At 45.4% G+C, this 16,336-nt stretch overlaps 2 protein-coding genes across 2 annotated transcripts in view; both read right to left on the reverse strand.

The window, feature by feature from the left end:
- CHGB (chromogranin B) overlaps window positions 1-6,283 on the reverse strand; it is a 32,358-nt gene extending 26,075 nt beyond the window's left edge. Inside the window, exons 1-2 of the mRNA XM_049800785.1 lie at window positions 2,383-6,283; window positions 1,163-1,262 (exon numbers count right to left, since the gene is read on the reverse strand). The gene's annotated coding sequence lies outside the window, so the exon portion shown is untranslated. The remainder of the gene's footprint in view (window positions 1-1,162; window positions 1,263-2,382) is intronic.
- A 2,899-nt stretch (window positions 6,284-9,182) lies between these two features.
- The window catches only part of SHLD1 (shieldin complex subunit 1), an 85,870-nt gene continuing 78,716 nt past the window's right edge, over window positions 9,183-16,336 (reverse strand). Inside the window, exon 10 of the mRNA XM_049800796.1 lies at window positions 9,183-11,803. Coding sequence (XP_049656753.1) covers window positions 11,283-11,803 — 521 coding nt within the window. The 3' untranslated portion in view covers window positions 9,183-11,282. The remainder of the gene's footprint in view (window positions 11,804-16,336) is intronic.

The raw sequence follows: 16,336 nt of genomic DNA on the forward strand, positions 1-16,336 counted from the left end.
TACAGCAAGACCAGGCAGAGAGCAATGGGTATCTTTGCTGTTATTCTAAATCCCATCACATATCTGCCTCTGCAGCTTTCCAGCCCAAAACCCTTGCAATGTGCTGCAGGCCCCCTGCCAGGGATGCAGAGCCAGCACACAGCCATATTATAGAAAAAAGCTCTTTCAAGATTAAATGTCCTCACAAGGTGGAAACCAGAAGATGCCAAGAGCTGTGACCTGTTATCCAGGGGTACTAATGTGGGAAACTTGCCACCACTTACTACTCCAGACCTTGCAAAGGTGTCCTTGACCAGCTGGGAGCCAGGCTCCCATGGGAAGGGGGTGATGCCAGCTCTCCCTGTGATCCTCAGCACCTTTGATGCCACACTACCTTGTTTCAGGCCTGTCTCTTGAAAAAGCATGTGTGGGGCATTCTCTTTGGCACAATCTCTCTCGATTTCCAACAAGCAGCCATGCCTGCTCCCTTAGGCTTGGCCGTAAGCGATGTCCCAGGGTTTCCTCATCCTTTCTTCTGGCAGCTGGTGCTGGCCATACTGAGACAGGAGGCCCCTGGGGGTGACTCAGTCCAGTCACTCCATGTGATGTTTGAAAGGCTGAGCAGAAAGCATTTTATACACTCTGGGAGGACACACTGCCCAAAGCAGCGGATGCTCCCTCAGGGACCCCCTAGACCCAGGGAGGATGAGGGGGAAAGGATGTGAAAACAAGCTGACCTCACAGAGTACATGCTGAGTCACTTCTTCAACAAGGGGGCCTGGACCACAGACACAAAACTATATTATTTCAACCTCTAACTTCAGCCTTTTTAGGGGAGTTCCTGTTAGACAAAAATGTGGGTGTAAATGCCCTGTCCTCTCACTTCTTCAAAGCTTTCAGATACCCAGAACAAGCTGCTGGGAACTCAGAACCACCCAATTTGTGAAGGTCACACTGAAAATGTGTTGCAGGGCGTAGCTCTGATCTCCCCTATCCCCACCTCAGTATCTTTAATCACAGAATCATCCTGTTTACCTGGCTGGAGGTGCTGATTTTAGCACCCCTTTAGCTGCATTGCTGGCCCATGTACTGTGTCTCAGCCAGAAATACCATCATTACAGATAACACTGGATAGTGTTACCTGCCCTGAGGTTGACTGACATTTCCCATTACAAGAACCTACCTTCCACCGCAAGTGGAACTTTGCTCAGCTTGAACTGAGGTGAGATTTTCCATGCCAGATGTTCTTTCATTACAAGACTTTCCCTCATAATTCACAGCACCTGCAAATAAATAGGCCATTGCAAAGGCAATTTAAATAATGGTTTGACCTTTCAGCCATGAGTTTTCTGGCTTTGGTTAGCTCCAGCCCCTGTCTTAATCACATCTTATTATTTCATGCTCTGCTGTGTGCCAGCTTTTACTTTTAAGGAAAGAATGCTGGCATATGTTCTTGGCTAATAGATATGTGGGGAAAAATAGTCATTAGGGAAAGCCTACAGAACAGGGTATTTTTAAAATGAACTTTTGTGTTGTGTGAAAACATATGCCCCACACAAAATCACCTACACTCAATAATGAAATAAGACATATTTATATAGGATGTATACTGCCTGTTGTACACACTGATTTTAGCAACCATGTGTCCCGATATACCCACACATATCAAAACATCTCAGACTCCTGTCAAAGATCCTCCACTGGTGTAAATGGCCCCGGCTCCATTCACAGGCTGGGAGCTACTTCATTGATGCCTACTGAGGATCTGCTCCAGCACCTGCCTGTTGCAGGAGCTCAGCTCTCCCCCTGGCTGCCTTTCAGCTCCAGGATTGGGCAGGTCATTGGCATGAATCAGTGCCTCCCACTAGCAGCTGCGTGGGAGGGAAAATAAAAATTCTGTCGGAGTAGGCATCAGCAAGGCCATCGACAGGAAACATCTTGGAGGAGCTCCAAGCCAAGGAAAGTGGGGAATGACTTAATAGCAGGAGGATTTGTCAAGGATGACAAGATAGTTTGGATCAGGCATTTAGGTAAGGTTCATTCTGGGAACAGAGAGGGAGCGCTCACTGCCTGCCAGACATAGTCCAAAGATGAGCCCCAAGGCAATCCAGGCAGCTGGTGCTCATGGGCAGGGGACTTTGTGCCTGCAGCAGCATGAGTCACCCCTCTGAAACACTGAGGGATGCTGGTCCAGCTCAGCTGGAAAATATCCAAGCCAAAGTGCACACATCTGGACCTCAGGTGGGCTTTGGATCTGGGCTGTGCAGCAGGGAAACCCCTCAGGATGTCAAGTCCCCTCCCCATGTCCTGTGTTCCTCTTACTTGGCAATGACAAAACAATTTTGGCCTTGTTTGTCATACCCTATGGGGCTAATGTTATTCCCCATCTTTTACTTCACTTACACATTTCACTTGAAGGTCTTGTGGGATCTTATATACACAAAACCCGAAAGGATGTTGTAGGTTTTAGGTGTTGTCCTAACTCCAGGCTTGGAGTGCTGCTCCTCTGCTGTGAGCCAGGACACTTTCTTGAACAAGCAGAAGGAAAAAAAACCTCAGATTTGTTCTGCAGGGAAGGCACCAAATGCCTTTGCAAAAGCAGCCTCCACATATTACCAGAGTGCACAGGGGGACGAACAGAGGTGACAGCGGGCTCATGGGAAACCCAAAGCTCAGGCACAGCTTTTTGGGAATAGCCCTGGAATGGTGCAGGGCACACAGATCTAGGGGCTCATACTGGGAGATTCTGGAGAGGTGAGTGGAGGGAACATGGGCTGCAAGGGAGGGACACCTTTTCTGCTTCAGGCACGGTCATTGCAACAAAGGAAAAAACAAATGTGATTTGCATGTGTACAACCTTCATAACAGGAATCGGGAGTCCCTGCTCTCCCTTCTGTGCAAATTGCCAGAGCCGAAGCAGCATGAGTTAGGCAAAGTTCAGAAAATTCCCTCCTACAGCTGTTGAAGCAGGCAGGAAGCGGAAGGCAGGAGGGTGCCAAGACCCCCCTGTGATCACCCTGCCGCGCAACTCTGCCCTGGGATTATGCAGCCGGCCCTGCTGAGAGGCAAGTCATGCTTGGGCCAGAGCAAGGGAAAAACAACAACTTGGAGGGATGTTTCCTGCTGTGCAAAGGTGCCATTTACAAGCCATCCTGCCTAGAGTATGCACACAGCATGGGCAACAACTGGCAGAAGAGTTTCAGGAGACTATAACTTTGGGTGCATTTTTTTGCCCAGTGGCTAAACGTTCAGTGGTTACAGCTAAGTCTGCTTTTGAAAGCTGAACCAAAGCAGCCCAGCTGTCTACTGAGCTCACGGTGGTGGAGCATGTTTAGGTACAAAGTGGTCCAGCACCACCAGGTTCCTCGCCTCTAGGGCAATAGGTTATTTCCTGCCTTAAATAATGCAGTGGAGAAAAAATAAAATGATGGGGTGGGTCACAGAAGCAAACAAAGCAAATGGAGAGAAACCAACAGCAACATGCCTCTGAGAAGATGATCTGCACTTCGTGAAGATGAAACCATGGAAGCAGTGCAAGCCAGGCAGAGGAAAGCACTTCATCCCCTCAAAAGGAAATGAAGTTTCTCGGAGGTTATTGCACAGGCTTGGGAGAAATGTACAGAAGGTGGGACATTTCCATGAGGTCTTCATACCACTCTTAGTACTTAAACATCCAGAAAAAACTGTTCTTTACCTGGAAGGAGCAATCTTCTGTCTACCCATGGATGGCCATACTTCAAGGCCACTATTTCAGTCCTTCTGAGGGCAGCTAAGCAGAGTTAGATCAAAACTAATGAGCCTCTGACTGTGTTTCTGTGGCTTCTTCCAGTCACAGAAGGCAAAAAAACCCACCCAAAAGGCAACAGGGCTGAAAGGTCTTGAAATACTTGAAATTCAGGGAATAGCAACATGACAGGAGAAGGCAGATATTTCGCATAGTAACAGATACCCAGATAGTGTAAACTCAGCAGTGTATCACCGGTCACGGCAGCAGCAAAGTTGGGACATGAACACTGGGACCAGACATGCCTAAGGGCAGGAACATTTGCATGGGAGTGTTAACCCTTTTCTATATGAAGAGATAGGGCAGAGAGAGACTTAGGTCACTTCAAAAGCATTGGGCCTTTGGAGTAAGAGCATGGGTTGATTCATGTCTTTGACTTCAGAAGAGGTGAAAAATAACCACAGTGCAAGGCCCTTCTATATGTAACTGCTACAACTATCTGAACTTAGATATCCTAGATATAGATTCCCCCCAATCCCAGAATGGAATTTCAAGCTTCATGAACTTTCATTTGTTTTCTAGGAAGGCGTCCCAAGCACATAATTTCTGATTTTATTCACAAAGGCCACAAACTTCCTCTCCTTCATTTTGCAACAAGTGTGGAGGCCCTGTCTGTGAAGGCAGTGAACCCAGAAGTGCTTTGCAGTAGCATTTCCAACCATGCAAAGAGAATCACTGTGGCCAACTATTTCCAGACCACATCCCAGGAAGCCAGATTATCACCTACCTAAACAAGTGGTGAACTGAGCATTATCCCCTATCCATTTTCCCTGTAGGTAATTTACCCTTCCTCAAAATGTAGCCTCTCGTCTACCTACCGTGCAAATCACTGTGGACACAGGAATCAGACTCATATTCCAAAGAAACCAAACGCAGTTAAGAAAAAAACCCCTCTCCTCTAGACAAGACCTGCATAGAATTTATCACCTGCTCCAGAGATATTTATTCCAAAGGGCTCTGTCTTTGCCCTTTCTTCTGTCTCAGTGTGAGACACACATCTATTTTTGGCAGGCTTATTGGCATGAGCTGAATATTTTACCTGGAAGTGAGCAGTGCACAGAACTACTACAGGCACTCCTGACCGTGAGGGGTGCAAACTTTTCAAACTGTGTTTCAGTAGCACAGAGCTTACCACGTCCTCTGCGAGATGCCAGCCAAGATTTGTAGATGCGAGTCATAATCCAAATTTTTCAGCTGCACCCAGTCTGTTCTGCCTACGTTACTCTTTAAAATTGAACAGCTCCATGCTCTCCTCTGCCAGTATGTATCTCTCTGCCAGTATCTGCTCTTTCAGCAGCTGCCTATTCTGTTTTGTCATTGCTTGCATCTCATTTACTAAAGGGTTGAACAGCAATGAGTCCTCTTACTCCTTTCCTTGCTGCATCAGAAATTTCTAATATGAAAACTGGGATGTTAAAGGTGGTGGCTGCACAGTCCCAAAAGCCCAGAGCTGACGCAGAAGCATGACCTCGCTTCCCCTCTGGCCCCTGGTGTGTAGAGAAGCAGCACAACCCCCCCCACAGCGGGACCCCAGATTAACTGCCTGTGTGGACATGCACCTTCCAAACTAAGATTGCCTCATTTTGCCATCATTTAAAACCCTTAACAACAAATGAACAGCTATTCCCTTGAATGTTTTCTAAATCTCATTCAAAAAGCAGATAAAAAGACGGCAGCTCAAGCAGATAAAAAGATGGCAGCTCATGTAATTTCAAGCCCCAGGAAGAGCACCCTGAGTGCACCCTTTCTCCTCACAGCACCAAAGAAGGGCTCCAGGCAGATACCTCACATTTGTTATGAGTGAGGAAGACCACATTTGGATCTGGGGCTGATGTATGGTCAAACTAGAGTCCATTATGACTTATTTTCTCTTCCATCAAAACCCAGAAGGTATCTCTCAAACATCAGTAGCAGCAGGCCTCTCGTAAAGGACAGGAACCCCATTATTTTGCTCCGAGCTTGCTTTGTGGAAATTGTATGGGTTTTACTTTTTTTCTTCTTTTTTTAAAAATCTGAACAGGAGACCAGGGGGTTTCAGAGCTAATCCAAAGCACAGACCAATTCATCACCAAACCTAATACTGAAGGGATTTAGATGCAGTCCTCTGATTTCTCCAGCTCTCTCTTTCTGGGAGGTTATTTCCTTTAAAACAGCAGTTAAAATGTTTTGCACAGCAACTCATATTTAACCATGTGGAAAAGCATAAATGCTGGCAAAAAATTGTAAGGCAACAACATCAGACTCACACTGAAGACCCTCCTTCCTCCCTGTACCTCCTTAGCAATAGCTACCTACATCAGTCAGTATTAATGCCCTTGTAGCCATGACAGATCTGTGGTGGTTAAGCAATGCAAGCTGGCAGGGAGAGGCTAGTACTGTTACTGTAATTATTGATAGCATGCTCAAGAGCACGTTTGTTTTTTCCAGCTCTATCTATTGCTGAAGCAGTTGATATTACCTTTCTCTATAATTTTTGCCTGCAGGATACTTTTCTCTGGATTCTGACAGACCAGCACCTGCGGATATATTTACTACTACAGAAATTATGCTGAATCATCATCTCAACTCCTTTTTTTCCCCAGCACCATTAAGTTGAGTAGCTGGGGGAACAGCTGAGGGTCTACTCCAGTATTTTGTGTGCTCTCCAGCACAACATGCCTGCGATAAAAGCAAGGAAGCAACTTATCAAGCAGAGTCACCAAGAAGCCAGATGTATCAGTTTCATGATGACTCAAGGACAGCAACCTAAACCCAGACAGTCCCAGTATAAATCTATTTGCAAAGAAAGACTGCACTAAATCCAAAGATCTTGGCCATAATTTGCAGCCAGCTGGGTCTCTTCCTGCTCTCGTTAAAGTCATCAGCCAAATTTCCATTGCTTTTGCTGGAAACACCTGCAGAGCACAGCAGCTATGCCAACCTGCTGGGGGCAGCAAGGCAGGAATAGCAGCCCCATGTGAAACTGCAGCAGGGAATCTGACGTACACAAAACACAAACACCTGTGCTGGGATCTGGGCAGCATGGAAAGGGAACAGATGTGAGGTCTCAGCAGCTGAGCTGGCAGAGTAAGCACTATCTCCAGATTGAAATGCTGAACATCAAATGGTAAAACTTGTGCAAGAGGGGTAGCTGTACTGGAGTAACCACATTAGCTGGGAACCTTGGCACTGACCTTTGAGATCCCAACTGTCCTTTCTTTTTTGCTCATATGCTGTCACCTTCTGTACATCCCTTCCTCTTGCTCTCTGTGCTTCCTTGAACACATCCACCCTGAAGAATGAATGGCCTCCACAGTTAGCGAGCAACATCACCATGGCAAACCACTCCTTCAGGGGACAAACCAGTGGCTGGAAAACATGCACAAAGGCACATGTCTTCCTGGCAGAGGGAGTAAAGCAGCAAAGAAGCCACTGAGCCAGGAGACAGGATGCCTCCAAGAGAGAGACCTTAAGTGGTTGTGTGGGGGTTCATTGCTCTGTTGGCTGGCTGACATCAGGCTCTTTGGGCTCAAAGAGACCTGTTTCTTTTTAAAGGGAAAACTTCTCCAGGGATCTCATTAGCACCATCATGAAAGACAGAAAGAAACTGGAGGTTGGTGGAGGGGCGATGGTGGGAAGGGAAACAGGATAGAAGTGCTGTCAAGCTGCGTTTAAACTGGCAGGGGAAGGAGCCTGGGAGCACTCTGCCCTGTTGGTACAGCCTCACTGTCCCAGGGAGGGGCTGCCTCCTTCCCCTGTCCACAGGGTGAGCGGCTGGGGTGGGGGGGCAACGTCCAGGAGAGCAGCTGCCCAAGAGCTCAACCTGAGGAACCTACTCACCCACCTATGCTCCTGGGTCAGTTTCCCCCCTGCCAAATCCCTCCTCCTCCTCCTCCCTGTGCTCTCACTCTTCCTGGGGTCTGTCCTCCTCTCTCCCAACACTGGCTGGACACTGTTGTTCGTGGGGAGCAGCTGCTCTGGCCAAGTTCATGCCTCTACAACTGGCAGCAGAAGACAAGGCACCCGTGGCTGTGTTTGCAGTGGTGAGAAGCATGTTGGTGGTGTTACACAGCTGTCCCACTCTGCAATGCTGAGGACTGGTTTGACACAGAGTCCTGGCAGCCCTACACATTTTAAGCTGATTGCTCCTTGAAAGCTGCCTTCACCTTTCTGAAGACTCCAGTGCAAGAAGGGGGTGAACTAGTCTTTGAAAGAGCAGTTTAGTGGATCCAGAACACGCGTAGATTCCCCTGTATTAGGCTGAGAAAAGTCACAGAAGCAACACAAAAAAAAAAGCAAAATACCCACATAAATAGGAGGAAAAAAAGAATCCAAATTTGTTAATTCAAAGCAACAGATCTTAGTTATAACTGCAAATCAGCTTAAGAAATTCAAAGACATAAGTTAGGCTCCCTATGCTATTGCTCACCAGAAGTAATATTTATTATTACAATTTCTTCTATGTAGCATCATAAAATGCCAAACAGGACTATGCTGCTTTCAAGTACAGCCTATTCAAAGCAATTGGCGAGTCTTGCCTGGAATATTTGGCAAAGGAGAGTGATGCATTTGTGTCCCTGTGTTTTGAAGAAATTGAGAAGAGATGTTTATCAAGGAAATGAGTAATACAAATGGTTTGGCTTTCAGCAGACTTGAAAATACATACAGCAGGTTCCAGCACAAGTTTGTAAAAAATTAATTACAGTGAGTGGGAAAAGAAGTGATGAGTGTTATTCTCTGTGCTGCTGTCTTGTTTAACTTAATAAAAGTGATTGAACTGTAAGATCCCAGTGAGACACCTCCTAAAATTAAGTGTTTCTCCAGAAATGGAACTGTTCGTTTCACAGTAGGAATGATCAGGTGTTCTAAACTCTATCATGTTTCAGCTCCTAACACCAGATAACTGACAAGACTATTGGACTCCCCTAAACATTTAGCTTGTTTTGTTATCATTAAAAATCAATGGAATTTTGGAGACTAATTTATCCAGCTGAGCTCTGCTCTGCTTCTGTAAGAACCTACAAAATGAAAATCTGTGTCCTGGTTTCAGCTGGGATAGAGTTAACTGTCTTCCTAGTAACTGGTACAGTGCTATGTTTTGAGTTCAGCATGTGAAGAATGTTGACAACACTGATGTTTTCAGTTGTTGCTCAGTAGTGTTTAGACTAAAGTCAAGGATTTTTTCAGCTTCTCATGCCTAGCCAGGGCACAAGAAGTTGGCACAGGACACAGCCAGGGCACCTGACCCAAACTGGCCAACGGTGTATTCCATACCAAGTGACGTCCCATGTAGTTTTAGGAACTGGGAAGTGGGGGGGCAGGGAATCGCTGCTCAGGGACTAGCTGGGTGTCGGTCGGCAGGTGGTGAGCAATTGCCCTGCGCATCATTTGTACATTCCAATCCTTTTATTACTACTGTTGTCATTTTATTAGTGTTATCATTATCATTATTAGTTTCTTCTTTTCTGTTCTATTAAACCATTCTTATCTCAACCCAGGAGTTTTACTTCTTTTCCTGACTTCCTCCCCCATCCCACTGGATGGGGGGGAGTGAGTGAGCGGCTGCATGGTGCTTAGTTGCTGGCTGGGGTTAAACCACGACAATCTGCCATAAAATAATTAGGTTTATTCTAAATTTTAGTGAAAATGTAACAATAAAAGTTTGGAGAAGACAAAGCTCAGAATTTTTCCAGAAGGTTTCTTTGACTTGCAAGCACCCCAAACAAGCTGTGAAACAAAGCAAAAACTACATCAAAGCAGTGGGCCTGGCAACCCTGGTAAGGAATACCACGTAACTATCTTCTCTCACCCAAGTGTCTCTTTTAGAGCCTGATACATCACTCAAGAACAGAACATTTACAGGAATAACTGCAGTCAGTAAAGCATAGCTTTAATGACTGACAACCTGTCCAGAGAGGGACTGGAAGCTCTGCTTGCTCCTGGCTGACCACTTCAAAGGGCTCCCACATGCTGAGCAGAGGGGCCTGAATTGCAGCCTTGCGTGACAGCAGCACGCTTCTCACCAAAGCTTCGACAGAGGAAGCCAAGTCCTGCATCCCTTGTGCAGCTATTTTGTTTGGGATTCACTCCCAGTTTCCACAAGCACAAAGTAAAGGAGAATTAGGCCTGCCAAATTCATAGCAATACATCAGCTCAAGCGCACTGTAAATTCTCCAGGTGGCAGTGACCAAAACAAACTGCTGGGAATTAGTCCTTCAAGCCATGTCTTAATGTCACACAGCAAGCGATAGTCACCACAACCCAAGCTGGGCAACCAGTGCATTGGGCCAGTTCCCACTGCAGCCAGTGGTGATCTTGCCAACTAAAATCAGATCAAGAAAGTTCTGGGTATAAACAGCAGCAGAACTTGTTAGAAGAAGTGAACCTTTGCTGTAACCAACCAATGGCATGGTTCAAACATCTCACACAACATTTTCCCTCATCCATCAAAACACCAGGAATGTAATCTCAAAGTCTTGTGCAGAGCCAAGTACACAGTGTACTCAAGCAATGAGCACTGGCTTCCTCTCTGTGAAAGCTCTGGGCTCAGACCTCATGGTAGCAGAAATCAGTGGGGGCTAATGGGCAGGGAAAGAGTTGGAGAAAGCAGCATTGCGCCTACAGGATCAACCAAGCGATCCTGTCTTGGGCATGCTGAGATGTGAGCTCTGCTTTTCTTAGGTATTCTGCATCTTACAGCAGGCAGCTACCAGGGCAGCTGGCACCAGCTTTGCAGCTTCCCTATGGACACCTCTGCAGAGCCCTCAATCATTAATCTATTTCAGGTTGCTCTTAAACCAACTCATATAGATAGGAAAAAATCCCCAGTCTACTCAGCTGGTGCATTTTAAGTGTTAGAAACATCACTAAGGCGATAAAGCTTTTCTTTCTCTTTTTTTATCCCTCCTGTTAAAAAAAACCAACCTGCTCAGAAGCTGTATTCCCTCTCTCATGCACACACACTTTTCTGTAGAAAAAGCTCACCCACATTGCAACCATGATCTGTGGGATCATATGTCTGTAGGTAAGCACACACAGCCATCAGGCACTCCTGTGGAGGCACAGGCATTACAGTATCAGTCAGGTACAGAACAAAATCTTAAGTTTCCTCCCTAGGTCTGGGGTGTACCATGCCACGCTCATTCAAACAGTCTGTTATAGTTAACAGCACTTGGACATCCATGCCCACACAGGGGCTGAATTTGGGCTGGGCAACTGTTCAGCAAGGGTAGGGATGTAGGTCAATTTAAAAGCCTGGTATGCAGAAATCACTATGTTTGATGTCCCAGCAACAGACACTGTATCACCCATTGTGCATCTCAATTAGTCAGCACATCCCAAGCAGTTACTTGGTGACCACAGATGCTCCTTATGTAGTGCTGCTCTGCAGAGGCCAAGGTGGCAAGGTCTGCTCCAGATGAAGCCTTCCATGGAATAGGTGGCGTTGAAGGTAGTGATAAGAGAACAGTGTCTTTCCAAGAAAGTCACCTCTTCAGAGTGAAAGCCAAGCTCCCATGACAGAAACAAACCAGCATCTTGCTCACTTCTCATGTGGCACGTTAAGGCTATGTTCTGTCCGTGTTTGTTTCAAGAGGAATTGCAGGACATCATCTGAGAGTCCAGGTGTTCTCCTTCTGTCTTCCAACACAACCTCTCCCTCAGTTGGCTTTGAAAAACAAGTAGTAGTGAGGTGGTTTGGAAAGATCTTACACCCATCTCTATTCAAGACCACCTGGGCCATTTGCAGACAACGCAACACGTATTTTGTTCCATCTCGGTTTGCTAGCTCTGAAATCTTCTGCGACAGACATTGTGATGCAGCCTTGTAGGTGGGATCCATTCTGTCTGGCTGTTTTTTGCAATACATTTTGTAGAAGCCATCAAGACATTTCCTGACACTGGTATCTTCCGCACTATCATGTTCATACACCCATGAAAGAGCAGCATCATTAGGTTCAGTGGTCTCACACAGCCCCACTTTTGGATAACATCTCACGTTTGCTTTCACAGAGCTTCCAGCAGAAAAGCTGGGAGGAGCTGCAGACGGTAGATTGTTCTCTCCTGCAAGCACAAGATCAATGAAACTCATTAGTCACCAGGTCATCCCTGTGGCAAAATCTTTTTTTGGCCCCCCCTCACTGCAGTCTGGCAAGCAGGCTCTGTGCAGGAGTGAGCTAAGTACTGCTTTAAACTTGCCTGAACTGCCAGAGGGGCTTGATGCATAGATTCATACAAGATGGGCTGTATTTGGGGATCTCATAGTTGTCCCAGCCTCACTCTATTGCAGTGCAGTAACTGAACCTACTTGGTAGTACAAACCTCCCAGCTCCTCTCGGTCATATTTCCAAAGAGGTGAAAATTGGGATCTGCTGCTGCTGGAGACAACGGCTGACTCACAGGAAAGTCTAGTTTGCAGCTGAAGCAGTTCTGCGTGTTTCCTTTTTCTCCCTTTGTCCATGGGTCTAATCCTTCCCTTTTCATAGTTCTCAATTTTACTCCTACAGCACAATGTGCAGTCTTGTCCTCCAGCTTTCAGGGAGATCTAGAGCCTCCAAACTGAAACTGTTACAGTAACTGCATGGAGTTTGTGCTTCCCCGTGAAGTCCCATCTTTGCAGCCCAGCTGCACTAAACTTCCCTCGTCCTGCAGGAATTTTTATAGGTAACATTTATGTAAAGGCCAAGGACTCATTCTTGCCTAGCTCTTCTCTTCCTTCCTTGCTGACCCACATCTCTGGACAAGTCAGGGCTGTGGTTCTCTTCTGCTCCAATGCAATCAACAGGGATGCTTTGTACTTGCACATAATTAATACAGCATCAGCACAGAGACATTTGGCAATGAAGTGACCAGGATGATCAGCAAGCCATACAGAGCTTCTATGAGGATCAGCCTCCATAAAGAGACCTTGAATTGGGCTCTGGTACCCAGGGAGTGCCTCTAACTGCAATCTCATCTCTGAGTGTGCCGCACCAGCGTGTTTGCCAAGCACTGAGTCACCGACAAGAAAATTTTCCAGGACTCAGCCAGAGGTTGCACAGCCGTCAACTGCAAGTTACATAAGCAGGATGCAGGGAGTCAGAAAACAGCTTGGTCTTTTCTAATTCTGTGAAATATGAAGCAGAGTGCAATCCTTCATTTTGGTAAGAGACCACATTCAAAGGAAATTCCAGTGCAGTGGCAGAAGGCTGTTCTCTCCCTCCCAGTACACAAAGAGCTAACCTCCCCTTCCTGAGTGATCAGAGATTCATTAAAATGAAATTAAGATGTCTGTGCAGCCATACTGTACATTGCCTCTTTCTTCTTTGCCCTATTTCCTATCTTTGATCTTTCTTTTCAATTTCACTTCATCTCTGATTCTGCAGTTTTAAATAGAACTTTTCCTCCTCTTGTAATGTGTCATTTCCAATGCAGTACAAAGAAATGCTTAGTGGCCTTCTTTTAACATCAATATATGCCATCAGAGTAGCAAATCAGAGCTAATCAAAAAGAACAGGTCCATTTTGCCTCAATAATCTCTCAGCCTTGGTGCCTATGTTATAAGTTAGAACTGAAGCCTCATGCATCTCTGACAATTCAATCAAGTGGCACTTGAGCTCAGACTCCTGTGGCAATTGCAAACTCCTGTGCTGGGGTGTCATCTTGCTACTTCTTACACACAGCGCTCAGACTTATTTTGTAAAAGAGCAGCAGTTGCCTCCAGCTACAAATCTCAACCCTACACGATCTGTGAAGAGCAAAATCCTGTTGGTTTCATGGTGTTAGGCGACACCTTTGCAATGATGTTCTGCCTTTCTCCCATGATCTTACATTGGATATTAGGAAAAATTTCTTCTCTGAAAGGGTTATCAAACGTTGGAACAGGCTGCCCAGGGAAGTGGTTGAGTCACCATCCCTGGAAGTATTTAAAAGATGCGTAGATGTGGCACTTAGGGACATGGTTTAGTGGTGGAGTTGGCAGTGTTAGTTTTATGGTTGGACTCGATGATCTTAAAGGTCTTTTCCAACTTAAACTCTTCCATTCTATTCTATTCTGTTCTATTCTACTCCAGTATGACCTATAAAGCAGCCATCCTCTGTTGAAGGACAAACCACCAAAGAAGTGACTGGTTAAGTATTTCAGGGGTATATTTTGGGGTTTGATTAGTCAGAAAGTACTCAATTATATTATTGGAAGAAGAGGGTTTTTTCAGTTACTGATTCAAATTTATGTACCTCTACTTTTCAACAGTAGGCCCTATCCTCTTAGTGGATTACTTTTCAGCAAAGCCTTCTTAAGACAAGACATGAAAAGTTAGAGGCAGAATTCCCAGAACCAATCTATATACCACAAAGTTGCACCTTTCCTCAGCTCTCCTGACAATTTCCCAATACCTTCTCAAACTATACGCCAAGACTGATCTTTGCAAATACACTCAACCCTTTTCCTCCCTAAAAGACATCAGTCGAGGTAGAGGTCCTTCCTCGACACCCTCTAAGGAGTTGATACTGCTGTTGTAATTCACAGATCTCCTGAATGATTTATAAACCACAGGGCAGAAGCCCTGTAGCTGGATGCCTGCAGGGTCCAGAAAGAGCTGCTCAGCTGGGGCACACGTACAGCACACAAACACACCACATACGCCAGCAAACATACTGCTAAAGGCAAAGGGAGCATTAAACTAATAATTCCCTTTCCCTCTCCATGCACCTGCACCCCTCAAGAAAGCCAGGATTCCCTGATAACACAGCTGCATTGCTTCAAAGCTAGACCTCTCTGGCCAGCTCTCAGCAGCAGGAAAAACGTAGTTTTGCAAACTCTTTATCCTTCCATGGCAAACTTAACACACAGCTGTTGGCCTAACACCTACAAAAGTCAATGTAAAGATGAGCAGGGCTGAAAACTTGCACTCTGTTTGCCTGCAATGGAGTTTCAGCACCAGAGAATCTGGCTCAAATTATTTTTAGCTGTTTTCACTCATTTATACTACCAAGCATGTGTTAAAGGGGAAAAAAATCCAACAAAAAAAGCCCCCAAAAACTGAAACAGGTCATTACTCATGTCTTGATTTCATTCTCACATGATGGATAATCATCAGTAAGAATGTATATTATTTCATCTGCACCTCCACTCCATGCTAATTGAAGTTCAGCATTTGCAACTTATTAGTGTAAGACCTGGGGGCTGAAAAAAGGATAGATATTCTTTGTGTTTATAAATCTGCTGATGAAAATTTAAAGTCTCCATCTGGTACAAGCACATAACCCTACTGCCCGAAGCACACAACCAAATCCTACTTTGGACTTGGGCCACTTTCAGTGATGCAACAACTCTGCAATATTATTATTTGCACTTCTACAAAAGCAGCTCAGTTAGTGGTTTGAGTGTCCATGCGTTCAAGCACATACAGTCAGAGTGTAAAATAAGACATCTTTCAAACAGCAGAGCTCCTACACTGCTGGCTTTCTGGGGAAAGAAATCCCCCCCAATTCAGGTGGGCAGCAATCCCTGCAGCTGCTGGTGCTTCACTTGAGCTGGTGTTGCTGTGATATCTCTCTCTGTCCCTTGCAGGGGTTTAGCTGGATGTCAGCAGCTGCTAATTCTCTAGTTACATCTGTAGCTGGATTTGTCCAAGCTTCCTGCCCTCTCCCACACAGTCTGACTGCCTCCCAGGAACTCTGCGTGTAGGATGTGTGGTTCCCCTCCCACTCAGTACGCAAAGGCCCATCCTATTATGAGAGTCTGTGAGATTTATCCTGTAGATCTGCGTATGGGAGACCTAAACCACAGTGTTTTGTCATCAGCAGTTCTGTGAAAAGGGCAATTACATCACTTGTTTTAGGGCAGGAATCATTTGCCCTAGGTCTTAGGAATGACTCATCCCTGGCACAGATGGAGTCGAAACCCACTAAATGAATGTCAACCCCATATCCACCCCAGAGCTGCTCTGGTGCTCTCAGGTGTTAGACACTACTGGAGCAGTCATGTTCAACAAGGGCAGCGAGCCCCATTGTTACTGATTTGTTATTGATTTGTCAGAATTAATCATATTTAATTTTAATAAGAATGTAGAATTATAAGAATTTTAACAAAAGGATACATATCTATTGCATATTATATATTTGGCCATGGGAGTGTTAAGTTAAGAGATGTAGTCATAGGAACAAAGGAACTTTAGAGTATTGTCCAAAACCATTTAACCACAGAGACTTGGACAGAGATTAGTTGATTGGTAGTGTTTTGTTTTAAGGAACTAAGGAAACCATTATGGACACCAGTTTGCTGCTTGGAAACCCCTTACCCTTCCCACCTCGATCTAATTATCGAGGATTCCAATCAGTAGAGTTAAGTGAGATTAACCAATGATTGTTTGAACATAAGAATATTAATAAGGTGGTGAGACTGAGGACCAATCACTAGAAACACTAAATTTAAGAATTAACATTGAATGTACTTTTATGTAAATCTAATATATGATGGTAAAATCATACTGCGCAGAATCACATAAGAAAGGTCAACTATCGGACAAAGTGAGGAAGACTACGGAAGACCACCAGAGGGCTACTGAAGACCACCAGAGACTTCACCATGCCTGCGCAGAAGGACATTTGCATATG

This window comes from Accipiter gentilis, chromosome 5 (genome assembly GCF_929443795.1).
Source record: "Accipiter gentilis chromosome 5, bAccGen1.1, whole genome shotgun sequence".
NCBI lineage: Eukaryota > Metazoa > Chordata > Aves > Accipitriformes > Accipitridae > Astur > Astur gentilis.